The 26,137-nt window shown below is 44.6% G+C and overlaps 1 protein-coding gene across 8 annotated transcripts in view; it reads right to left on the bottom strand.

Annotated features, from left to right (window-relative positions):
* Nucleotides 1-26,137, bottom strand: part of DENND1A (DENN domain containing 1A) — a 486,566-nt gene that overhangs the window by 187,336 nt on the left and 273,093 nt on the right. For 7 of the 8 annotated variants that reach the window (XM_066367200.1, XM_066367201.1, XM_066367205.1 and 4 more), the window contains one exon: nucleotides 23,312-23,357. The exons of the other annotated variant lie outside the window; for it this stretch is intronic. In XM_066367200.1, the coding sequence (XP_066223297.1) occupies nucleotides 23,312-23,357 (46 nt within the window). The remainder of the gene's footprint in view (nucleotides 1-23,311; nucleotides 23,358-26,137) is intronic. 8 annotated transcript variants of the gene reach the window in all.

Genomic DNA, 26,137 nt, shown 5'->3' with positions numbered 1-26,137 from the left:
AAATTACACATCAGCACGTTTTCACAAAGCACAAACCCATTTCACAGATGAGAACACTGACTCCTGATGAAATGTCCAGGGCTCCTCGTTGCCTCCCCTGCAGTCTATCAGGATAAATAGCTAGCAGTGTGTTAGTGGAAAGTTACAAAAGCAGCCTCGGCGACAACCTTTCTCATTAGTATCACACTTCAGAGCTCCTGCAGCACTTGCACAAAGATCTTTCATTTTCAGCGATGTAGCTGCAGGTGAGGTATCGCCATTCCCACTGCAGAGCTGAGAAACTGAGGCTCAGAGAGGAGAAGTGGCTCCCTAAGGTTATGTGGCTACTCTGTGACCACTTCCTCTGTAAAAACAGAAACTGTGACCGTTTGTTCTCCTTACTCTACTTCCCCCCTGGGGCTGCTGGGCACAGTAGGACTTCTAAATAGTAGCTATTATTATTTTTTTTTATAGTACAGGCATCAGCCTAGACTAGTCTAAAAGCTGTAGAGGAAGTGCCTAAGGGCAAAAGTCCTCTGGCCCTTGTTGGTAATTGCTGGGTTCTCACTTCAAGACTCCAGCACTAGAAATAGGACCAGAAAAGGAGCCACAAGGGGCTGAGCTCAACTGGGGAGACCTCAAGGACTGAGCTGACGGCTGCTCACATATATACATACATACACACACACACACACACACACACACACACACACACACACACACATACATACATATATCTTCTGACCTTCCAAAGAGCTCCAGACACAGGGGGCATGGGGCCAGGAACTGGAGAGGCTGCAGAAGCAGAAAGGCTCTCAGCACATGGGATGCTGTTTGCAGACCAGCCCTGGCGCTATCTCTGCATTCCCAGCGGGCCGGCAGCACAGCCAGGCCCTGGGGGGCTCTCCACGGATGGGCTACGACAGGCTTTTGATTTCTTCCCACTCCTGACTGGAGGACTTGCTGGTTAAGCTGAGTGGAGTGTTTACTTTTCCCACAATGGTGGCAGGCTGAAGAAGAGGAAAAAACCTGGCCCTTTTTTATGACTGAGCAGGCCAGGGTCGCCTTAGTAACTTAAATGCCCAGGCACCAGCCTCCAGGCAAGAGCTGGTCGGCAGTTTCCTCTTACAGGACAATGCTGTCCTCTCGTTGGGCAAGACCTCTTCCAAAGGGGCTGGCATGGACTCAAGGACCTTCCAGAAGCTCAGTGTTCCTTCCCAAGGAAAGAACCGGAGGCCCCGTCAGCTGGAGGGTGCCTTCTCCCTGAAAGGGTCACGGAAACAAGGTGAATGAAAAAGGCAAAACAAAAAACAAAACAAAAAAACTACTCAAACTGGGGGTGGGAGAGGGAGTTGCTGATGCAGAAGGAAGGTGGACCCTTACTGGGTGCCAGGTTATTGAATCCTGTGTGTTATAAGGCAGATACTATCCTCCATCACAATGATGAGGAAATGGGGCCCAGAGGGGTCAAATAAACTGCCCAAATCACGTAGCTAGGGAGTGGCAGAGTAGACCTTTGAACTCAGTGTGACTCAAAAACCAGACTCTTTCTAAAGATTGTCCCAACCAATGCTCAGAGTTTACAGCAGGTACCTAGGCAGGGCACGCACACTCACGACCTGCTTTCTCTTGCCTTTTATATCATAAAAATTATATTTTAGCCAAAATTTTATATATATAAATATATATAAATATATATATAAATATATATTATAAAACACATCTATATAGATAACAAGGTAGCAACAGTCAGAGAAAAAGGGGGGATGGAGGTAGGGGAATGGGGGCAAAGGAGGAAAACTGCGGGTAGAAAGAGACTTTGTGTGGGGCATGGGGCATGATGCAATGTGTAGAGGGTGTTATATTGAGTGGGACACTGGAAACCATGTCAACACAATAAATTTTTAAAAATTATATATGCTTACTGTAAAAAAAAAAAAAAGGAAAAACACAAAAGTTCAAAGAAGAAAATTATGGTTACCCTCATTTCTCCATTTGGAGATAACATTTGTGAGTTTCCACATTCCTCTACCCCAAATACTACTTTTAAAAAACACAGTTGAGACAATTCCTATGTTTCATTCTGATTCTCTCATTTATTACCACATAAGCAACGCTCCACTTCATTAAAACCTTTATAGGTCCTGGCTGGGTGGCTCAGTGGTAGAGTTTCGGCCCGGTGTGTGGATGTCCTGGGTTTGATTCCCAGTCAGGGCACACAGGAGAAGCAACCATCTGCTTTTCCACTCCTCCCTCTCCCCTTTGTCTCTCTCTCTCTCTCTTTCTCTTCTTCTCCTGCAGCCATGGCTTTACTGGTTCGAGTGCATCAGCCCTGGGCATGGAGCCTTTGTCTCGGGCACTAAAAATAGCTCAGTTGTGAGCATAGCCCCAGATGGGCGGAGCATTGGCCCCAGACAGGGATTGCCAGAGGATCCTGGTCAGGGTGCATGTGGCAATCTCTCTCTCTCTATCTCCCCTCTTCTCATTTGGAAAACAAAAAACAAACAAACAAAAACCTTGTTAAGATCATTACTAATTGTTACAAAGTGTTTCATTTCATGGAAACAAATTCATCCAAGTCTCCTTTTTGGCTGTTATATCCAGTTGTTAAGAAATTATTACATGTAATATTGTGGTGAAATCTGTAGACACAGAGCCTTGGACTTTAGGATGGATTCCTGGAAATGAAATTTACTTTCTACTTCTTAAGAAGTGTCCCTCTCAAATTCGACTTTAAGAAAGATAGCTTTACTTCCAATTATTTTAAAGTCATTTTTCCCACAGCTTGTGTTTCCTACTCTAAGTGAAGAAAAATCAGCAAAGACGCGAGCAGATGTCAAAATAGTCCTCCAAAAACCCTACCCAATTAAAACACTTCGAGTACCGCAGCACACCGAGATGGCGCTCCGGTAGTGTGTCCCACCAACACACTCCCTCTCATTTTAGTTACAACATATGCCAAAGCTCCTGCCAGCTGCAAACCCTCCCCTCATCAGACTCTATAGGCTTTTTCTCAGAAAGAAAAAAGGAATACTCACATGCAAAGTGGCTTTCCAAATGGCATTTCTTGCACAGAGAAATACACAAAAATGGCATCATCCCATAAATATTGTTAATCAAAAACGTCTTTCCCTTTGTGCTTTGTCGCAGACAGACTGAGCCTGACCCCTGCCTTTCAGGACAGGGAAGGGGGAAAATCACAGTATGAGAGGTGGCTGGGGCAGCTGAGAGGAGTAAGTGTCACCTTGGGTTGCCCCCGACCTCGTGGGTTGCCTGGGGCAATTCGCTCAACCTCCTAAATACCTGAGGTTTTCACCCTTAACATGGGGATCATGACAGTGCCCCCTTGTAGAGCTGTGAGGATCAGATAAGTGAGTGTGTGCAAAGGAGTCTGTATGATTCCCAGGTCATCTGTAGTGGCCATTCGACCAACAGTGGTGCTCTTTCCTGTCTGTCCCTTCTCCTAGGTTCCCGAGAATCCAGCCGAGCCTGACTAACCTCACTCCAGAGGGCTCGAGATAGCAGTAAGTCTGCCTTTCCCTGGGTTCCACGTGATTATTCCCATGACCAGAATAAGAAGTCAATCTAGAATTATTTATACAGGTATTCAATTCTTCCCCTCATCTATGGGCTTCTTGGGGTCACAAGACGGATCTCTATTCTTAGCTCCTACCCCAACTAAGGCAACTCTTGAATGAACAAATGAATGACAGCCAGTAGAGCCTAGGCAAAGAGCACAGAGTCCAGCAGCTGGTCTGAGTTCTAATCCAGCCCCACCACTTACCAGCTGTGTACATCTGGATATTCCAATCTCTCTGTGCCTCAGTTTCCTCTTCTCTAAACTGGGGATGATAACAGTGCCTACCTCAAAGACTTGTTGCGAAGATTATATGGGTTAATCTTTTTAAGGTGCTTACAGTGGTGTCTGGCACATGAGCAGCTTAAGATAAGTATCTGCTAAACAAAAAGGAATAATTTTTTGAGGGAAATGGGGATATTCTACATCATTACTGTGGCAGTGGTCATTTCACGAACATAGAAAACTGTCAAAATTCAGTGAATCATACACTTTAAATGGGTGGTTTGTTGTACATAAATTATACCCCAATGAAGTTGATCAACACATTAGTACTATGTCCAGAACACAGAATAAAATCTACAATGGATTATAAAGAATAATAATGCACGAAGCACGGTGAATGAATGTTATGAGATGAGGTCTTTTCCCCTAGGCCGTCACCCAGTGTGCATTCTGACTGGCAGCTGTGCTTGGCCCCAGGCCTGCCTCCTTCCTGTCTTAGTCTAGCCCAGGATTTTCTTTTTAAACTTGTTTTCTACTTATGCCCTCCTAGAATAAACATAAAAGTCCAATGCCCCTAGAAATCCGATATCCTTCCCTATACAAAGTGGAGTCCATTTGAGAATCACTTGACTATAGCTAAGAAGGCTTTACTGAGCCTTACTTTCTCCAGTTGGTATATGGAAACAATGGGTTTCTCCCTTAATATATAAAATACCAACTACATTTGTTAAAATCACACCAGCCCTCCCCCATCCCCCAGATCAGGGGTGATCCTGTCTGTCCAGGAAGGGCAGCTAGTGACAAAAGGACAAACTAGGAACCACGTCTTAAATGAGGAGCAAGGGCTTGCACTGGTGATGTCATCCAGGGGTCCAGAGGTCAGGAGCACGTGGTGCTCTCTGACTGAGGGGCTGAGGCTAGGCTGGAGGGCAGCAGCTGGCCCTACGCCCCTCTCCACCTCGGCCCCTCCACTGAGCTCTGGGCTTCCTACGGAGGTCGTGGGTCGGTGAGTGGCACCCATGGGGTAGATGAGCTGACACGCAGTCTCTCTGTTGTCCTTCACCAGGACCGTCGTACTTGTGGGCAGGGCGGGTCGTACTAGTCCCTGCATCTCCAGTGCCCAGCATCCTGCCTGCACGAGGAACTCACTAATTAGAGAACGAATGAAGTACTGTGTCTGGACCCGCTCTGCTGGGAGGCAGGCCGGGCAGCAGATGTCAATGTAAGCCCAAATGGACAACATAAGCCCAGCGTAAGCAAACTGGAGTTTGCTTAAGGAAGTGCAATGGGAATAACAATAATGATGGCAATGATAACAATCATGTAACGTTACCATGATTAATTAGTGTAGAATTAATTCACAGTTGACAAAGAAGGTGAGATAGAAGTTAACATGGTGGTTAAGATGACCATGGGTTCTGGAATCAGAGAGCCAGATTCAAGCCTTGCCTCTGCTCCTGCATTGATTTCCAGTAAGTTCTTTACTTCTGACCCTGTTTTCTTATCTGTAAAATAGGGTACTGCCTACCACACAGCTGTGTTGAGGGTTGAGATAGTTTGTGTAAAGACTTTGACACAGTGCCTGATTGCAGTGAATGAGCAGGAAGTGGGGGCTATGAAAAGTGACAGGTATATCAATAAATGGCGTAGAGTTCCAACACTGTAAGAATTTAAACACCTAATTTTCAGACCAAAGGTTACGTTCAACTCCCACCAACCTACCGTTCTTTCCCTGGCTGTCTTGGAACTATGAGCACGTTCCTGGAGCCACTTACAACTGTGCTACCTTGGGCAAACCTTTTAACCTCCCTGTGCCTCAGTTTCCTCATCCATATAAGATTAAAAGAGGACGGACACCCAGGATAACGGTAACCCTTGGGTTGGAGAAGAATGCCTACAGGAGGGGCTTCCGGGGGGTGGGGTTGGTAATATTTTGTTTCTTGATCTAGTGGTAGTTACATGGGCGTGCCTCCCTTGTAAAACCTCATCTTGCTGCACACTTAGGATGTGTGCACTTTCCCCCATAAATCTCATACTTCAGTAAAATGTTTACAAAAAGTAAGAAATACAAACGTCACCAGATTGTTTTGGTGATTAGATGAGTTTACAATATAAATATAGTACTAAGGATAGCATCTAGTCTATAACAAGCACTGGGTATTAACTATATTATGAAAAACAATATAGCAATATTTCTGTTGAGAAAAAGGATTCAATCTAGAATATTTCCATTAAAAATTTGTTTGCAAAGGTAGACATCTCCAGAACACACATGGCTTCTTTAATCTGTCCTGCCCCCTCTCCAGTGAGGAGCAAATCAGCCGCATTCTTGGGTACTTTCTGAGAGCCGCTTGCAGTCTGCAGTCAGCTTGGCTGTGCTCGGGAGAGCAGCAAACATGAATCAGGTGGGCTGGACTTTGGATTTTATCTTGTTTAATTCCTACTCAGGATCCAGGGCAGGCTATTTAAACCTAGTAGAACCTCAGTTTCTTCATCTATAAAATGGGGCTATAATGATGTACTTACACAGATTTCTGAGAAGGTTAAGTAGAAAGAAAAAACGGAAATATTTACTTTGCACCATGTGTCCAGAGTGCTGACCCTGACCACGGGCGGGCCTTCTCCCACTGCTGTGACCACCCCTGAGGCCCGTGAGAACAGCCTTCTCTCCTGTGGCCAAGCCAGCACCTGAAGGCAGCACCTCTGAGACCGGTACCTAGTCCACCTAGCAAAGGGGCCGGGCGCAGCCCGACTTCCTGCAAGGACACTTTGCTTCTGGAGGACGCAGCCCCCTCTGGAACCTGAGGGTTGTCACACCCACAACATGCTTTGCTTTGGCTCAGAGGAAGTCCAGAGTTCATCCCTCTATGAGAGAAGAACACTGACAGGCTCCTTTGACAAGTCCTCCAGCTTAGAAGCACACTGACTTTGTCTTTCTTAAGCCTGACTTCTTGGCAGTTTTGTTTTCTTTTTTTTTTTCAATTTTGAAAGGTAGGTATGGTTAAAATGAAATCAAAATAATATCTTAATACAGGGGTAGGGAACCTTTTTGGCTGAGAGAGCCATGAATGCCACATATTTTAAAATGTAATTCCGTGAGAGCCATATTAACAACCCGTGTACATTACATGTTATCCAATAAAAATTTGGTGTTGTCCCGGAGGACAGCTGTGATTGGCTCCAACCACCCGCAATCATGAACATGAGCGGTAGGAAATGAATAGATTGTAATAAATGAGAATGTTTTATATTTTTAATGTTATTATTTTTTTTATTAAAGATTTGTCTGTGAGCCATAGGTTCCCGACCCCTGTCTTAGTAGTCTGTCAATCCAAACGTTATCCTTACTGACTGACCATTGCTGTGCTTCGTGCAGTCACCGCTTAGGTTAACTAGACTGGTTCCGTGATGCATGGAGTTGCAGCTGACCCTACAGGTGCCTGTGCAGGCCAGGACGGTGTGACATGCTCTGTGTCCCTCCTCTCACTGACTCTCACCACAAAATGAGAGCTTCAGGCTGATGTGCTCCATCCATGGCCCAACCCTTCACGTATACCTCTCAGTGCAATGCTCATGACACCCCTGTGGAGAGACAAGGCACCTGAGGCTCACACAGGTAGAGTAACTTGTCTCAAGTCCTCCAGCTTAGAGGCGGTGGAGCTAAACACTGAACCCAGTGAAACACCAATACCTCTGTACTACCCAACTCATCAACAGCATTACTGAGCAGTCATTACTAGATGTTTGTCTGGCAAGTACCAGAGAACAGTCCCTTAAGCAGCTTGGTGGTTATTCCAGGCTCTACTAAAGTTCCCAGAGGAGAGAATTTCCTACTGAACATCATACCCATTTGATAGATGAGAAAACTGAGGCTAAAGAGGTTTAACAGTTTGCCCATATTTGTACAACTGGCATTTGTCAGAAAAAGAATCTGAAATCTGGGTTTCATATATATGCCAATGCTCTTTCCACTACGCAGCACATATACACCGTGCTCAAATGCACACGCAAGTACACGGGCACATAACAGAGAGCAGCACGGGAGCTGGTGGCCTCCAGGAGGAGAGGAAACAGAAATCCGAGGGAAAGTGGAAGGGACAGGAAGAGGAAAGGCAAATATTCAGTATTCTAAACTCGTTATTCCCTCCTGAAATCTCGGATACACACAGAGGGATGAGTGGCATTTTCCTTCCCTTCCTCAGGACCCAAAGGTCACTGAGCTGCCAAGCAGTTGATAAACGTAGTGGTTTTTCTTTGGAGCCAGGAGTCACTGATTTGCTCCTTCCTGCTCCGCAAAATTAAAAATCTAAGCCCGACAGTTCAGAGGACCCCGAAAACACCGCTGGAATTTCCCAGTGTGCTTTAAACAGAAACAGAAGCTTGGCAGGGGAGGGAAGTGCTGTAAGCACCTCCCGGGTCAGGCCAGATCCACTCCTCACAAGGTAATAAGAACTGAATCTCATTAACAAATCCAGAGATTTCCAACCCAGCTCAGCAAAGGGGCTATTTCTCCATTCCTGACCATCCATCCACTGGACATTCATTCATTCATTCACCCAAGAGTCCCTCATTTGTTCAGTCAGGCATCAGTCAGTCATTAGTGTCAACTTTATGCTCAGTCTCAGGACAGAGAGATGACAAACATACTCTCTAACCTCAAGGGGCTGCCAGTGTACTTATGGGAGGCGATGGATAGGGAGTGGTGGGATACATTATAACCAGTAAACCTAAGAAAAGGCCCGGTGATGTGTAGTAGGAGAGGCCTCACTGGTGGAACATCTGCATTCATGTGGAGCTTGCCTGAGTCCTTCCCTGGCTGGTCCTGGACCCAGGGCCAGGAGTCCCCAGGGCTGGTGTCCTGGCTCACTCACTTATTAGCAGGATAGCTTTAGAGACTTTACCTCTGTTAGCATCAATCCCCCTCTCTGTGAGGTGGGGGCCAGGCCCCACCCTCAGGATTATGGGGGAGGAGAAAACAGACAAGGTGGGGCCTGCGTGTCACCAAGCGCCAGCCATGAGGTGGAGGCTTGGGAGTGCCAGACGGTCTCTCTGTAAGAGCTTGGTTGTGCCAGCTCTGCCGGGGCTCATTCTGGAGTCCAGCCTAGCACAGCCCCATGGGCCACAAGTGGAGGGGGGAGCTCATGGACACCTCCAACCCTGCTGGTATATAGCCCACTGCTGGAGACTGTGTCCTCAGGAGTGGAAGTGGACGGGGGAGGGGTCAGCGCCTTTCAGCACTGCTGCAGAGCAGGGAAGGTGCAGGGCGGGCACCTGGTCACTGTGGAGAGGGCCCATGCAGAGCACCATGGTCATCTCTGTCTACAAGGCCCTGCTCATCTGTAAAGCCTTCCTGATCACTTCTCTCCGGTCCCAGACCAAGCACAGTGGGCAGCATACACTGGGCCCTCAATTAAAACTAGCCCAGTGATGTTCATGTGTACCTGCCACTTTTCCCTTAAAATAACTGTTTTAACCTTACTACCTTCATATATACTACAATAATGCTTACCATGGTCATCTACAAAGTACCACAGAGTTTTAAATACTGTATTTTTAAATATATTACTTCATTTCATCATCAAAGCAACCTCATGGAATAGGTATTATTATTCCCATTTTACAGACTAGAAAACTGAAACTCCTTCCCCAGTCCTAGAGTAACAACAGAGCTAGGATTCTAGCTAGGGAGTGCCGGGCCCCAAAGCCCAGTTCCCTCATCCCTTCTGTGGAGCCCCCTCTGCTTTCCTGGCTTAGCAAATACTGAGGACACTGCCCAGGTCACAAATTTCTCTTATTACATCCATAGACAGATTTATCACAAGCTAGATATGCAACAGCAAACAGACTCGAAAAGCAGGGCTGTTATCATAATTTTCTTCTATATACACTAAAACACTTCACACAACAAAATAACTGGGCTTGAATTCTAGTCCTGCTAATTGTTAGCTGTGTGACTGTGGACAAGTTACCTAACCTCTCTGTGTCCAGATTTCATCATCTGTACAAGAGGGCCAGCACAACGAGATCACAGGCTTGTGAATAATGAGTGCAATGCATCTGGCAGTATTTCAAAAATAGTATCCATCCAATCTGAAATGATGAGACTTAAATTTAAGAGTTTCTCTGGGGATATAAGGAGATGTTGATTCCCTAGTCCTCAAATTGTTTGGGGTCACTTCCGCATAAAATAGGGCCTGATTCCCCCCACATAACTGCCACTTGCCATCATTCATTCATCACTAAGCCCAGAAAACCCGGACTTCCCATCTCCACCTGCCTTTTATTTGAAATGTCAATTTTTAAAGAGTGGAGAGGTTGGAAACCCACTTTAACAAGCACACTGAAACATTGTTTATTGCCCCTATAAACATGGCTTAGTGAGAATTACGGACTTAATCAGAGTGAACTTATCTCCCGGTGAAAAGGAACACTTTAAATTTCAGAAATGGCACCTTCACTGTGAAAATCTCTTAACTTTTCAAACAAACTACAGGGGGTCTTAAACATATGGGCAGTAAAGGGGTAGCCGTTACAGTGATTTGTCTTGCCGAAGAAAGAGCCAAGGAGCCCTAAAGGTCCATAACAACTTTAAGATCTAGAAAAAAAATGCTTCGAAATCATATTCAGGAGACATATATCTAAAACCACCCGAAAGGTCTGCCTAGTGGGAAGCGATGTCTGCACAGCGGCTTGCGGCTGCCCAAAAGAAAGGCCCCGGAGTCCGCGGAACAGGGGCAATTTCATGAGCAGCAGCACACCTCTGCTCCTGCACATTAGATGAAGCATTGAGCAATTGGTCAGATTTGGTGACCCGCTTTTCAGAAGAGAGGTGCCACCTAAATCCCAAAGGCAGCTATATGGTTTGAATGATTATTTTTTCTTTTTAAACAAACTATTCCAGAGGATGATGTCCCGTGAAGGTCCCAACTCCCCGATCTGAAGCTTCATTAGGGCAGCTCTGATTATTCCAGGAACGGTTTTCATAAAGACGTCTCATTTTGCAGAGACTGTATCAGCCTGGATGCCAGAGGCAGGAAAGGCAACAGATATAAAATTTTATTATTTCAATGCCCCAGTAGCAGCCAGGAGGACTTAATGAAATCACCAAGATTTACAATCTGAAATAGCTATTGCACAGACAGATATGATTAAGGGAGCTGCGCCCTCTGACCTTTCAACCCTTTGATCCTCGCACAGCAGGTGGCCTGGAGCCCCCTCCTGGGCATCTTCCCTCTCTTCCGACACTGCTGAACCTTGATGTGCAGCAAGCCTGACCCTACACAGGTGACTCTCATGCTGCTTATCACCAGCAGCTGCTGCTAATGGAATGGCCAAAATCACTCGGCCGCGCGATCCCACCCCCGAGAGGGGGGAGAGGAGTCCGCGGCGCAGTGTCCAAATGGTGCTGAAAGGATGTTCAGGACTTGTTTGGCAATGCTTGACAATGTCATTACCAAAAACTGTTCTAGAAATGGATTTCTGTCTCCTCCAATTTATACTTTGAGTTAGAAAAAAAATCACCTTTAAAAAAATAAATCACAAATCTCAAAAAAAAAGAGAGAAAAAAAGAAATCAACCCCGAAGTCCCAAATGCATCTCTCAGAACTTCCCTAAAACCATGTGCAGCAAATTTATACCAATGAAAATCAAAACAATTTTTGGAAACCTAAAATTGACTGTTTTCAGTTCCATGAAATTTCATTTAAAAAAGCCCATATGCCAAAATGTCCAAATTCTCTTATTTTTAAAAATTGGGATGACTTCCAAAATCATAGCTATCTTTTTCTTCCTTTTTTTTTTCCTTCTAGAGCTAAGGATGGGTAATGTGCATATGTACTTATCAAGCTTCATAATTTAACCCATTCGGCCAGCATAAAATAGTTGCAACAAAAAGCTGAAGAGGCAAGCTATAAATTATCACTGGATCTTTTAAAACAATGGATGCCAAGGTTTAACATATTCTATTTGGTTAAAGATGTGTTCAGGAATCTAGGCAGTTCCAATCTGAAGGTTGTAGTTTTGTCAGATATTTAGGTTTATGGAGGGAAGAATGTTAGGCAGGACAGATAAACCTGTGGAATGTCGGTAACTTCCAACCACAAACGAAAACCTTAGTGTCACTGTTCATCATATTAGGAAAAGCCCTGAGCCAATGCCTTTGATTCTGAAGAAACATAATATGGTAGCCCCACTCTCTGTCTGGCCATTAATGTCTGAACTCAATGGGCAAAGGAAAAGTCCACTTCTTTGGTAGCCTAAGTGGCATATATCTTAAATAGTCAGCTTTAAATTCATTTTGAAATCATTTGAGAATCAAACGCGATGTAAGGAGAGGTTTATAGACTTGGATTTTAGTCACATGTTTCTCATGTTTCTCTGGATGTTTAAGCTTAGTACAGAGAGTAGTTTATGGAGAAATCAGTTTAGCAGGAAAAAAGGTATGGTTACTACATATAGTAAAATTATTAAGCTAGCTTCTTCAGAGATACCTATTGGAAATACTTCATTAATTACAATACCTACTATTGAGTGAGAGCCTACTCATGTGCATGGAACTTTAGTCATATTGCCTTGAGCTGTCATCATTTTAAGGCCGTTGTCCCCATTTTGCAGATGGGGATGTTAAGGCACACATGCATAGAAGCTCACTGACTTGCCCAAGTTGCACACTGACAAATGGTGGAGCTGGGATTCAAACTCAGGCTCACTGTCTGCCCCCAAAGCCTATGGTCCATCCACATTTTCCCCAACAAAAGCAAACCAAAAACAAACAAAAAGACCCAAAACAATAACATGCAATAATTTGTGCAGAAAACGCTGGGTATCAGCTTGCCTACACATTGCTGGGGCTCATTTAAAGGCCTTCTGAATCAATTATTTTAGGTCATTAAGAGGAAGTTTAATTTGGTTGACAAACACCCCTACTGTGGTGACCTCACATATCAACAACAAATGCCTGATGGTCACAAACCCGTACCATGAGTCTACTGAGCATGGTGTTAAACAAAACCACATGTGCCTGGATTCCAAGTGGGATTTGACTAGGCCAAGGGTACTGCTCTTCAATCATCACGCTGCTGGTCTCTGAGCTCCCACAATGGCCCCGCCCCTAATCACTTGCAAGGAGTTTATGAAAAGGAGTCACTAGTCCTATGTGGCTGTGCTCAGTTAAAAGTGCCTTTAAGCTAATGTCAATTTAGAAAGTCACTCATTAAAAAATACAAAAAGAGGCTGAAAAAGGGGGCAGAGCCAATCTTAAACAGATGTTTTTGAGCTTGTTTTAAATAAAAACGATCAGTTCTATGCACATATAATATTGATACAAATATACAGTAGTCCCCCCTTATCTGTGGTTTTGCTTCCCACGGTTTCAGTTACCTGCAGTCAACCATGGTCTAAGAATATTAAATGGAAAATTCCAGATGGTTGGAGAGAGAGGGGGAGAACACATTCACATAATTTATTTTTAATGGAAATAATTATGCAATTCATATAGGGCTGACCTCTTAATAACTGATATTTCTTTTTTTTTAATATTTTATTTATTGATTTTTTAGAGAAAGGAGAAAATGGGGGTGGAGGTGGGGACCAGGAAGCATCAACTTGTGGTAGTTGCTTCCCATATGTGCCTTGACCAAGCAAGCACAGGGCTTCGAACCTGCAACCTCAGTGTTCCAGGTCAATGCTTTATCCACTGTGCCACCACAGGTGAGACCACATAATTTTTATTACAGTATATTGTAATAATTATTCTATTTTGTATTAGTTATTGTTAATCTCTCACTGTGCTTAATTTATAAATTAAACTTTATCATAGGTATGTTTGTATAGGAGAAAACATATACAGGATAGAGCACAAGTTGTTTTACAGCTGTTCATATGGCAAATAATACAATAATCAGTAAATAACACCAATTGTACATAAAAACCATTTATCCTTTTCTATTTATTAATCATTGTATTATTTTCCATATGAACAATGGTAAGCCCACTTTTGCCCCACCCTGTACAAGGTTCAGGACGACCTATAGTTTCAGGCATCCACTGGGGGTCTCAGAACATATCCCCTCATGGGTAATGGGAGACTACTGTGACAACTTCCATTTTTTGGTACCTGACCCATGGTAGGCACCAAATTTTCTCATTTACTCATTAAAAACTCTTATGAAGAGGGGAATCCACCATCTTATAGGTGAGGAGTCTAAGGTTCAAAAAGGCACCTTAACATCCCATCTGCAAAACCTGCACCTCCCTCAAAGGGCTGAAGAAGAGCAACTGTATGGCTCAAATGCCATGTATAATGGTAGACCCTCATTCAATGGTCGATATTACTATTAAGTATTTCTAAAAGACATCTCTTAAGAGAATAATATAGTAGCAATTTTGTACAAAGTGGTCAAACTGTGTGACAGTAACCATACTTTTATCCCCTTGCTAAATCAGTCCCTCGTTTAAACAAAGGTGCATGTTTGAAGTCATGCAGTAGTGGGTGGGGCTAGATTTGAGTCCACGTCCACATGACGTAGAGCCCAGGAGTTCTTTCCAGTCTGCTACAGCTTCCTACATGCTGCTCCTTATCTTCATCTGACAGGAATTTGATTATTTCAAGCTTCTCTTAGTAACAATTTATAAACTTTAAGTTTTCTTTGACGTCAGTTTAAACATTGTTGAAGGGATCTTACATAGAACACTGGCGAAGTGATGATAGAAAAACCGGAAAACAAAAACATCATTGATGGTTTCTCATTTTCTACTGGGATTCTCCCTCACAACTTACTCAGTTTTCCTAAAATATAACCGAGGCTTATCTCATCTCACAAGAGAACATTTTGGTCACAACAAATTAGACTGAATGCAAGAAATACATCAGCCAGAAGTACTTGTTCCTTTTGATTATATAAATACTGCTAGAGCTTTAAATAGTTTTTTTATTAATTAATTCCAACATTAAGGTAAGTGAACTTAGGATCACACTCATCAGAAACACAGATGCCAGGGGGAGGGAGCTCCCAGAGGGACCTTGAGGTGACACCAGGCTCGTCTTCAGGCCCCATGTGGGACAGAGTTGCTCAGTCTCCATGTGGAACGCTCTGGATAAGGCAGAGACTCTACGTGACAATTTCGCATGAGAACAAAGACCATGCTACGGAAATTCCAACAAGATCAAACTACTGACCAATTACATTTTTCCTTATACAATAGAGCAAGCACCAGGGTTTCACTGATCTAAACTTTGCCTCCTATTTTTATATTACCGACTGTGAAGAGTAATGTTTTGTATAGTATCTTTATTTATTTATTTATTTATTTTTGTATTTTTCTGAAGCTGGAAACGGGGAGGCAGTCAGACAGACTCCCACATGTGCCCGACCAGGATCAACCCAGCACGCCCACCAGGGGCGCTGCTCTGCCCACCAGGGCGTCGCTCTGTTGTGACCAGAGCCACTCTAGCGCCTGAGGCAGAGGCCATGGAGCCATCCTCAGTGTCCAGGCCATCTTTGCTCCAATGGAACCTTGGCTGTGGGAGGGGAAGAGAGAGACAGAGAGGAAGGAGAGGGGGAGGGGTGGAGAAGCAGATGGGCGCTTTTCCTGTGTGCCCTGGCCGGGAATCGAACCGGGACTTCCGCACACCAGGCCAACGCTCTACCACTGAGCCAACCGGCCAGGGCCTGTAAGCTATCTTTAAAAAGCTCTTCACATCCACTATGTCAGGGGTCAGGAACTTATGGTTCGCAAGCCAGATGTGGCTCTTTTTATGGCTGCATCTGGCTCTCAGACAAATCTTTAATAAAAAATAATAATGTTAAAAATAGAAAACATTCTCATGTATTACAATCCATTCATTTCCTACTGCTCACGTTCATGGTTGCGGGTGGCTAGAGCCAATCACAGCTGTCCTCCGGGGCAACACCAAATTTTTATTGGATAATGTGTAACGTACACGGGTTGTTGTATGGCTCTTATGGAATTACTTTTTAAAATATGTGACATTCATGGCTCTCTCAGCCAAAAAGGTTCCTGACTCCTGCACTATGTCAATTAATTCTCTCAACTCCTTGAGATGGCTAAGATAATCTTTTTTTTTATATTTTAATTTTTTTTATTTTTCCTTTCTATTGAATGTATTAGGGTGACACTAGTTAACAAAAGGCTCCAGGTGCACAATTTTACAACACATCATCTGCACATTGTGTCTGTCATGTGTTCACCACCCCAAATCAAGATCATCTTGATTTTACTGGCAGGGAAAGGAGTTGTGGCGGGGAAGGGAGCCGTGGTGGAGAACAGAGCCAGGGCAGGGAAGGAAGCCATGGCGAGGCTAAGGAACCCAGCCCTGGTCACAAGTGCACTCAGAGCTTTCTCTGCAGAAACAGGAGGCTGACAGACACGAGCTCTCCGGTCCCCTTTCCTCAAGCCCCAGGGCATGACACAGGCCACCGTGAGAAGGAAAGGCTCAGGCAGAGGGGCCTCTCTCCCTAGGACAGGAGCAGGGCCAGCAAAGTCCACACAGCCTTAGGGACAGTGCACAGAGCATAGGCTCTGGGGAGCTGAGGGGCCAGGTGCAAATTATACTACTTCTCTGAGCCTCAGCTTTCTCCATCTGCAAAAACGGCTCTCTCCTACTTGGTAGAGAGAAGCTGAAATAGGCTCACAAGTGAAAACAGGTAAAGGACCTGGCACGGTGTCTGGCACTGAGCAGGGACTCAGAAGATGTTCGTTTCCTCCCAACCCTTTCCCTTTCTTGCTAAAGCTCTCTCCATGACTGACTAAAACTACCAGGTGGAATTTTTCATGCAAATGTCAGCTTCTTATAAAGCAGGAGTATGGCAAATTAGCACTAGCAAGTAACACACAGAATTTCTCAACTCTTATGAGGACACATGTACAAGTCACCACTGATAATGGAAAATAATTACAGCTCAGAGTTTTGCATCAATTGCAGTATTAACAAGTGTGCACTACATTTCACTACTGTCTACCTATGATTCTTGCAAAGAAACAATGGCAAACCAGAAACACGCTTCTTCACTCACTATGCAACTGTTTAAAGATAAATATCCCGGCCTGACCTGTGGGGGCAGTGGATAAAGCGTGGACCTGGAATGCTGAGGTCATTGGTTCAAAACCCCAGACTTGCCTGGTCAAGGCACATGAGAGAAGCAACTAGTTTGAGTGGATGCTTCCCACTCCCTCCCCCCACCTCTTCTCTCTCTCTCCTAAAATCTATAAATAAAATCTTAAAAATAGTTTAAAAAATATCGCCCCAAAAGATTAAAGCCTTTCTGTGCCGGGGTGAAATATGAGTCCCAGAGACCAAGAGGAGCTGTGACCTGGCACCTGGGTGCTCTCCCCAGAGTGGTGGCTTGGCGCTGTTCCAAGCACTTGGTTCATCTGCAAAACTCACTTCTTGGAGCCCCAGCTAAGCCTTCCCAGATGGAGGACGGTGAGGAAGGGAGGGACTGCTGTGAGTGTGGCCTGTGTCCTCATGCATCCAGCCCAGGCCTCCTGAAACTGCACTGTGGAGGGTGGTAGTAAGTGCCTGTGCCTCACTCCCCGTTCCTACCACCTGGAACTATCACTTAGTGTATAACCTAAATTTATACCCTCAGACTGGGCTGCAGAGAGAATATCTAATTCATAAAAAGTACTCGGGAACAGGGAGGAAAAGTCAGAATCTAGTAAAAGTGGTGCTTAAAACCTCGAAGAAAGCCATCGCTACAAACACTTCTGCCACAGTTTGGTAGCAAGGGGACCATTCAGAAGCATGGGTTTGGGACGCTAACATCTGAATTTTATATACATGGTGGTGGTGTGTAATTTACTTAAGAATTACCTTGATCTTTACAAATATCAATTTACTTTATTAACACGGTTAAGCAGTTTCCAAGTATTTTATATGGAAGGGCTGTGTTTCTAATGGCCCAGAAGGAGAAGGCCTGACCATGTCCCTCCCCTATTTACACTCTTCAATGGCTCTCCATTGCCCTATAAAGTTCAGACTCTTTCACACGGCTTACAAGGCCCTGGATGGCTGGCCCTCGCCTGCCTGCCTCAGCTCTCCTCTCTCCCTTCAGCCTTGTGTTCCTATCAGACACTGAACTGCTGAGACTTCCTGGAAAGCTCCATGGGCAACACTTACAAGTCTCTGTGGATGCCGCTACCTGCTCCCCTGGCTGATTCCTGTTTCTGGGTTAGTTTCAGTTCAGGCAATCCCTTCCTCTGAGAAGCACAGCCCTCAGGGCTAATTTCGGGTCCTGTACTTGAGCTGATGGCATCCCAAATTCACTGCAATTACTTTTTGCTTGTCTACATCTGCTCTTGACAAACTCCATGAAGATGGGATTATGTCACACTCACTATTCAAAAAGAACTCCTAGCAGGAGGCTGTGGCCGGCACACAGAAGGCTCTCAAACATTACTGCAGAAGGGGATGCTTACTGCATCTCTGCCACAGGGCAGACACTGGACTACACTGGACACACAGGACTCAATTATGCAATCCACCACAACCCTAAGAGACAGGAAGGCAACAACTGCTATTACAGATGAAGGCGCTGAGAAACAGTGAGACCAACCATCCTGACTTCACTTACTACAGCAGGGGAGTGGTCAAGCGGGGGATTATTGGTGCATTGATGGAATTCTACAGAAGTGCCACTCCCATCCCTGGTACAATGCTGCCAGCACTGCCAACCAGGAGAAACGGCAGGCACAAACAACTTTGTTGAAACTCTCTTTCCCAAGGAAGTGAGAATGATGATGATGACCCTTGGAGCCTAAAAGTCCCTGAAACACAATTTTAAAGCCATCAACTTAACAATGTAAATGGTTTTAAGGCCACTGATGAAATAAAAACAGCAATGGTTGCTGGTCTTCATTGAATCCTTTAGGTGCCAGGCACTGTGCTAGGCACCCAGCAATCATTATCTCACTGGATCCTCCAACAACCTAATAAGGGAGGTATAGCCAATGCCCTGCTTTACAGGTGAGAAGGAAGCTCAGAGGTCAGTGACCTTGCACAGGGTCACACAGCAGGAAGCAGGGGAGCCAGAACCCCGCGCCCATGTGCTGGCCACTCCTCCTCCGGCCTCTCGGGTCCTGGCGGGGCTTCATGTACAGGCTGGCCTGAGCCTCTGTCTGGAATGATGTCACTGCTACCACCTTTCCTTCCTCCTTCCTGACCATTCCACCACCAGGAATGACATAAAACACCCTGATGTCACGCTGAGGCCTTACACCAAGCACTGTTTGTAAGGCTTAGAAAGAAAAGATCTTCATTTATTAAGAAGGAGAGCAGCAGCTACCAGACCTGACCTGGCACCTACTACCAGACCTGGCACAGAAGAGTGGCCACAGAAACATCTCCTGGGCTAAACTGAGGAGCAGAGAATAAAAGGAAACAGTCCCTGTGTAATCTGGCCATGTTTTGGTATTTCTGAGCTGCCAGCTAACACGATCATTCTCTCCAAGAAACTAGGTCTATGCCAATACCCTTGGCTGTCCTGCTAACTTACCACTAGACTCAAATTAATGTTTGTTTAAATGAGATAATGATATAAAAAGGCAGAAGGAGAGCTGGGAAGGATGATGAGCTATATACATGTCACTGTGGAAGGAAGGCAGACGCTGTAAGGGGACTGGGTCACCATTTAACAAATAGCAAGAGCACCCTGTAAAGAGCATGACAACTAGAATTAGGTCTTTCCTCAAAATAACATTTTTCAAATGAGAACACTAGGTTATAATTTGTATTTCTTTTCGTGCAGCAAATTTGAGTGTCATAAAAATGGTTAAAAAGTCTTCCTATGGTAGCTTTTTCTAAACTTTTATGAACATCTGCCACATTCATTTGAAGTTTAAAAAATTCTGGCACATATGCAAAGGCATAATAAGGTGCCTATAGCTTTCAAGAAAAAAAATAACAAGACAGTCAAAAATAAGCCTTTTGCAGAATTGCCAGTAAGAAACTAGTGAGCAGGAGGAGCTGGGCCTCCCAGGCGCCTCCTCTGAAGAGCTCTCCCCCCTTCGGCCCCAGGTATGAGCACCTCCTCCAGTATCACGGCCCATCGTTCCTGGAAGCAATCTCCCAGGAGCATCCCTGTCCTCCGAAGAGTATAGCAGAACCACACAGAACCGACCAAAAAGCACACCAAGAGTACTCTGGGTCTGTGCTGAAATCGTGCGAGGAGACTAGAAGACTGAATTCCCAGACTGGTGGTCCACAGCTGCCCAGCACACCCAGGGGATGCTCCCCTGTTCAAGGGGCGTCTAAGCTGGTCTCTAGCGTGGGGCCACCGCTAGGCCTCCTTTTCTTTCTGTGTTGACCATACAGGAGTTCAGTGTGGTAATTGACAGGGCTAAGATTTACCTTGGCTAGTGCATCCCCAATCTTCTCACTTAAAGCCTTTCAAAGGCTGAGCAGAGTGGACTTGCAGCCATTCACCTAAGTGCAAAACTCTGTCTCAAGTTTTAGCTTAAAATGTATGCATATTTCGCATAGCATGTTTTACTAATAAAAGGCCTTGTTTTAAATTTAAATACAATCATATAAAGGTTAAGAAAGTTTTCTCTGTCCGTCTTTAAGGAAAGCATGCTGCTGGGTTCTCTGAGAGCAGTGAGGCCCGTCAGAAGGCTCGAAGTAGCTCCGAGTTCTGGCTTTCCCAGCACACACTCGGTCCTGCTGGTCAGAGAGCACCTGCTGTGCCCTGCTGTGCGCTGAGGACACCAGGAGAAGGAGCCCAGTCCTTGTTCCCAAAGAACTCATGCTCCAAGGGATGGTGAAGAGGGACAGGGAAGCTACTACCCAGAGCAAGAGGTACAAAGTGGGAGGACCTCTGGGAAGAGCTGGAGAAGGGAGGGCATAGCCATGCAGTGGTGTGGGGTTGTGGTTGGTTAGGGGTCAGCGAGCACACTGGCTAACGAGGGACACCGAGAAGACAGAAGGCTTGACAGCAGCAAGACTGGGCAGAGTTCAGGGGCAGTGAAGAGGGACACTGGGCGGTAGACTACTGAAAGAAGAGTGACCCAGTAGAAGTCAACCCACTAACCGCTGGGGACTATGAACTGAATTTTATATTCACCTTCATACCTCCAGAACCTAGCAAAATGTCTGGAACATAAGGGGCTTTCATTTGTTTAGCAAATGAATGAATACGGCTGTGCAAGAATCCAAGAAAAGCAAAGGAAAATGTCAATGAAGGCCATAAGGAAGGAACAGGGCGAGAGACATGTCAGAGGCACGGTGACTGGAGAGGAAGAACAGGCAGAGGAGTACTAGGCCATGCTCAGGGTCCCACTGCCAGGCATGGCACCACTCGCAGGGACTGATGTGTGTGGCGTGGCCAGAGACACTGAGCCTGGTCTGCAGTGCATCCAGGTGAAGTTCAGGTGGCACTTGAAACGCTTGGACCTGCGTTCAGAGAGGCAAGCCGCAGTTAGAATCCCAGCCGAGACGGACCCAGGTCACCTTGGAAGCTGAAACAAAAACCCTTAACCAAGACGGCATGTCCAGAAGGAAGACAGGTTAAGGCCAGGGAGCTGGACAGTGAAGTAAAGGGACACGGAAAAGCCTGGCCAGAAATGTCTGGTGGGCAGGGGGGAGGCGGAAAGGAGCTGCAGACTCCAATAGACCACATGGTCTTTAGATTAGTATTTTAAACTCGGTAACAATTGGCAGTAAAGGCCTATTAGAAGGTGTTCAATTTAAATTTTTCACACAGGAGCTTTGACTACACCCCCAAACTTGACAAACAAAGGTAAAACACAGAAGAAATCTCTTCAATCTGATTTAAATACACCATCCAAGATCGTCCACAAACTGTGTACTGTATGTGCTCAGGGCTGGGTGATGACAAGGAGGAGCTGTAACAGAATGCAGGAGCCACATGGCCGTCCTGTCAAATTAGAAATTTGAGCAGATTTCTGTGGTCTATTTTGATCAAGATTCTCAATGTCAAACAAACAGGTTTTTCGATAACCAACTTGTTTCATTTTCGTAAGCACAATAGCACAGTGTGCAACAGTTAGCGAAGAAGCAGGTGGTCCTCGTCGACGTGAAATGAAGGGAACAGAAGAAGAGAAGTAGCACTTCCTTTAAGACATGCAAAGCATCATCACAGACGGATATGGCTTAGATTTTCCCTCTGAGAGCTTATCTCCCGTGCAAAATAGGCAAACCCCCCAACTCCCACCCCATTTTGCTCTGGTACAAATTTAAGCTCTCTCCGGAGGAGGGAAAAGCTTAGGGTTCATATCTACAAACCAATGGCACTTACAAAAGCACAGATAAGTCCTTTAAAAGAACTGCTATCTAATTGGTACAGCCATGCAGAAAGCAATCTGGCAGCAGATTCAGAGCTTTGACCAAGCATTTCTACATTACGGGTTCTATGCTAAGGAACTAAGTCAAAATGCAGATAAACCCTTATGCATAAAGATGTTCACTGAAATGCTATTTATATTGGTGAAAAATTATAAACAATCTAAGTGTCCTACAATAATAGGAAAATGGTTAAGATGTGATACATCCAAACAGTGGCATGACAGGTAGACATCTAAAAATTATTTTTACTGAGAGTATATAAAAACGTGTAGAACTCCCCATACCATAATATTAAGTGACATATAAAAACATAAAATTATATATGTATAAAACTCATATCAATTACATACATCTATACAAACTATACATTCATAAAATAAAGGCCAGGATGAAGAAGAGTAAAATGTTATCTGGTTGAATTTAGAATAATGGTATTGTGGATAATTTTAATTTTCCTCCTTATACTTCTATATACCTTTTAGACCACATTTTCTATAATAATAAAAAAAAAAGTAACCTTGTTTCAATGGTTTAGAATAAATATGATTATTTTTAAAAAGAACTGTGTATGTTTTTTAAGGGACAGAGAGTCAGAGAGAGGGATAGACAGGGACAGACAGACAGGAACGGAGAGATGAGAAGCATCAATCATTAGTTTTCCGTTGCGCATTGCGATACTTTCTCATATGTGCCTTGACCGCAGGCCTTCAGCAGACTGAGTAACCCCTTGCTCGAGCCAGTGACCTTGGGTCCAAGTTGGTAAACTTTTGCTCAAACCAGATGAGCCCACGCTCAAGCTGGCAACCTCGGGGTCTCGAACCTGGGTCCTTCCACATCCCAGTCCAATGCTCTATCCACTGCGCCACTACCTGGTCAGGCAATAAATACAATTTTGAAAAGAAAATCATTTCCTTTCCCTTGTTCAAACCCTTGAAGACCTTTTTCCTCCTGCCTCTTCGAACTTCACTCCCTCACTCGTGAAAACTGACAATCCTGGCGAAGAGGAACAACACTGGAGACAAGACCTTGCCCTGTGGGAAGGGCCTGCATTGACCGCTCAGCTCTGTGTGCCTGGGAGGGCACTGTGCACAAGGTGCTGCTTCCACATGCTCCCGCGTGGAGAGCTGTGAACCCGCAGACCGTGTCTTTTCCACTGCCACGCAGCAAAGCAAAACGGCAAGCAGGGGGGGGGGGAGAAGCCGACTTACCTCCATTAGACTTAAATGGATTCCTATGAGGTAGGGCATGGGAGCACTGTGAAGAGAAACAGAGACACACAGCTGCTTTAATGTCTGTTGCTTCCGACAGAAAATTACAGATGGCTCACTATTTGGAGAAAAACTGTTTTAATAAACGTATGCACAGTTACATTTCCTTTCACAACAAAAATCCTGACATGACATCTTGTTCCCAAGCCTAGAAACTTCAGAGGAATTTCAAAGTGCGGGTGGCACTGGGAGCCGCACGGGTGGGAAGACAGATGCTGGCGTCAGCACGGAACTGGCAGTTTGGCAACTGCACAGCCTTCGCTGCCGTATTTTCAAAATGGGACTTGGGCCCTGGTCGGGTGGGTCTGTGGACAAGGCATCACCCCGGAGTTAGGAGGTCATGGGTTTGATCCCAGGTCGGGGCAAAGCTATCAATGGGTACACACATAAATGAGACAACTAATGAAACAATGAGTTGATGCTTCTCTCCCTCTCTACCTAACCCTTTCTCAAATCATTGGAAAAATTAAAAAAATAAATAAAATGAGACCTTGGAAGCAAACTGGTAGTTTGCTATCAGAATGAGAAAAAAAAATGTACATTGAGTGATATACATCCTAGTATAAAGGGAATTATTATTGCTATACTTAGAACAGAAAAAACAGTTAACAAGGTTTAAGGGAGAATAAAATAATCTTTTATTTGCAGTCTCCTTCTGCCATCAGGAGTCATGATCTGTCTACTCTGACTTGACAAAGCACATGGAGAGCCACCAGCAAGCACCTCGGCCCCAGCTGCACACACACCATCAGGTGACACTACAATAATAGATAAAGCCCCTTCCAACTCCTTCATTCACAGGCAACGGGCTCCTAAGTTGCTGACTGAGCAGGAAATGAGAACGAAACTCCAACGGTTTGAAGATCTGGGCATAAGGGATCGACTTCCTTGGGTTCCAGGACTCTGTGTGCCCGTGTATACACACACATACACTATGATTTGTTTACTTACAAATGGCAAATGTGCTGGACATTGCACGAGAAAGTTCAAATTCATCTTCCCAATCCACACAACAACCATACAAGCAAGGTATTATCCCCATTTTTCAGAGGAGGAGATAGGTCCAGAGAGTTAAATCACTTATCTAATGCCACAGAACAAAGTCTACGGCAACCCTAGAACCTGGCTTCAAAGTTTCTTCCTCTGTGCCAGACAGACTTTGCAATACCAAACCTAAAATCCCCAGGCCCAGCAACCACATGACTCTTTTCTTGGGGGCAGAGTCAAGGAGCAGGGAGACAGGGAGTGATCGCCAAGTTTTCTGTGTCTCTCCAGCATACGATACATCCTGTGAAAGGCACAAAAGGGTATTTTATGAGCCTCAGGGAAAGATAACTGGCTCAGATGGAGGTGCCGGGTTCCTTTCCCCGACGCAGCCGGGGGAGAGGGAGCAGACCCACAGGACTGGCTTTCGTGAAGACAGTGTTGGGGAAGCAAAAAGGGGTAACAAATGAGAAAGGAGAGGTTTGCTTCCCATTTAATATTAAGGAGTTTAGGCTTTTATCCTGAAAGCAATGGATAGGCAATAAAGATTTTTTAAACATCAGATGAGCATTTTAAAATTACTCAAACATTTAAAAATAAGAAAGGGCACAATTCCTTCATTACCATTCGACAAATAAACTTCTTCAAGCAAAAATCCTTCCCCAGAATATAAAATGTCCTCCTTACTACAGATCTCAGCAGTGATATATCTTGGGAGCCTGTAAAACAGACTTGAATATTAGCTGCACAGTTTGGGAAACTATTCTTCTAGAAGACTTTTGTATTTGACAATAGCCAAAGAAAGAATTATACACACAACTGCAGTGAAAGTGGAGTTGTCTTTTTTTCTTTCTTCTTCTTCTCTTTTAAAAAATGGTATCTGCTGTGCACATTCAGCTTCTCTTCGCCTCTAGGGGCAAGGAAATGCCCTACGATATTTTTTCCCCTTAAACTGTAAACCATTAGTTTAGCTGCCAGCTACACAAATGCTCAAACTTCCCAGTGTGCCTGGCTCTGCTGTCCAAGTTTTTTCCAGTGTACACTGAAATGAATGTGTTTCTAATTAAGTACCTTCAGGGAAACGACAGCTTCAATGTCAAAAATACAAAGTCTGAACCCTGGCAGGAAGTACTAAGACTACAAATGTCTCATCTAGTAGAACCTTGCCTGATGTCATGAAAGGAGGCAGGAAGAGTGCAGAATCCCAGAAAAATGGCCACTTATTAAGGTGTCCCGAAGCACAGCCTAACACATAGGAGGGAGAAAACCTCAAATCTGTAATGTTCAACCAAATCTTAACAACTTTTCCAACTCCTACATTCAATCATGCAATTGACCGATGACCCTGACTTTTAACTAGCATTTCGGAACTGAAATTCCAATAAATGAATTAACTAATGCACAGAAAAAGACATTCCAACAATTGTGGTAAAAAGGGTAGAAATAAATACCTATGGCAAAAGCCTCGGTATAATTCAACACAAACACAGGCTCTTATCTGAAAGAGAAATATTTTCTAGAATTTTAAATATGTATGTCTTAATGCCATGCCCTTTTGTCCTGCAATAAAAATCAATGCTATCCCGAAAGCGAGGAAGTGGAGTCTTACAGAAATGACAGCAGATGCCAGAAGGAACAAAGGGGGACGCACTCCTCAGTGGCGCTAGCTAGGCCTTTTTGAAAGCTCAATAACTGTCCAAAGAGTAATTATGGCCTATCCTAGAAATGTAGTTTCTTAGCCAAGTATTGTTAGGGCTGGAACAGCTCTGTATTTGGAAAATA

Source organism: Saccopteryx leptura, chromosome 2, assembly GCF_036850995.1.
Source record: "Saccopteryx leptura isolate mSacLep1 chromosome 2, mSacLep1_pri_phased_curated, whole genome shotgun sequence".
NCBI classification, from domain to species: domain Eukaryota; kingdom Metazoa; phylum Chordata; class Mammalia; order Chiroptera; family Emballonuridae; genus Saccopteryx; species Saccopteryx leptura.
Note: the sequence above shows the minus strand (reverse complement) of the source record. Positions and strands in the feature narration are given on the sequence as shown.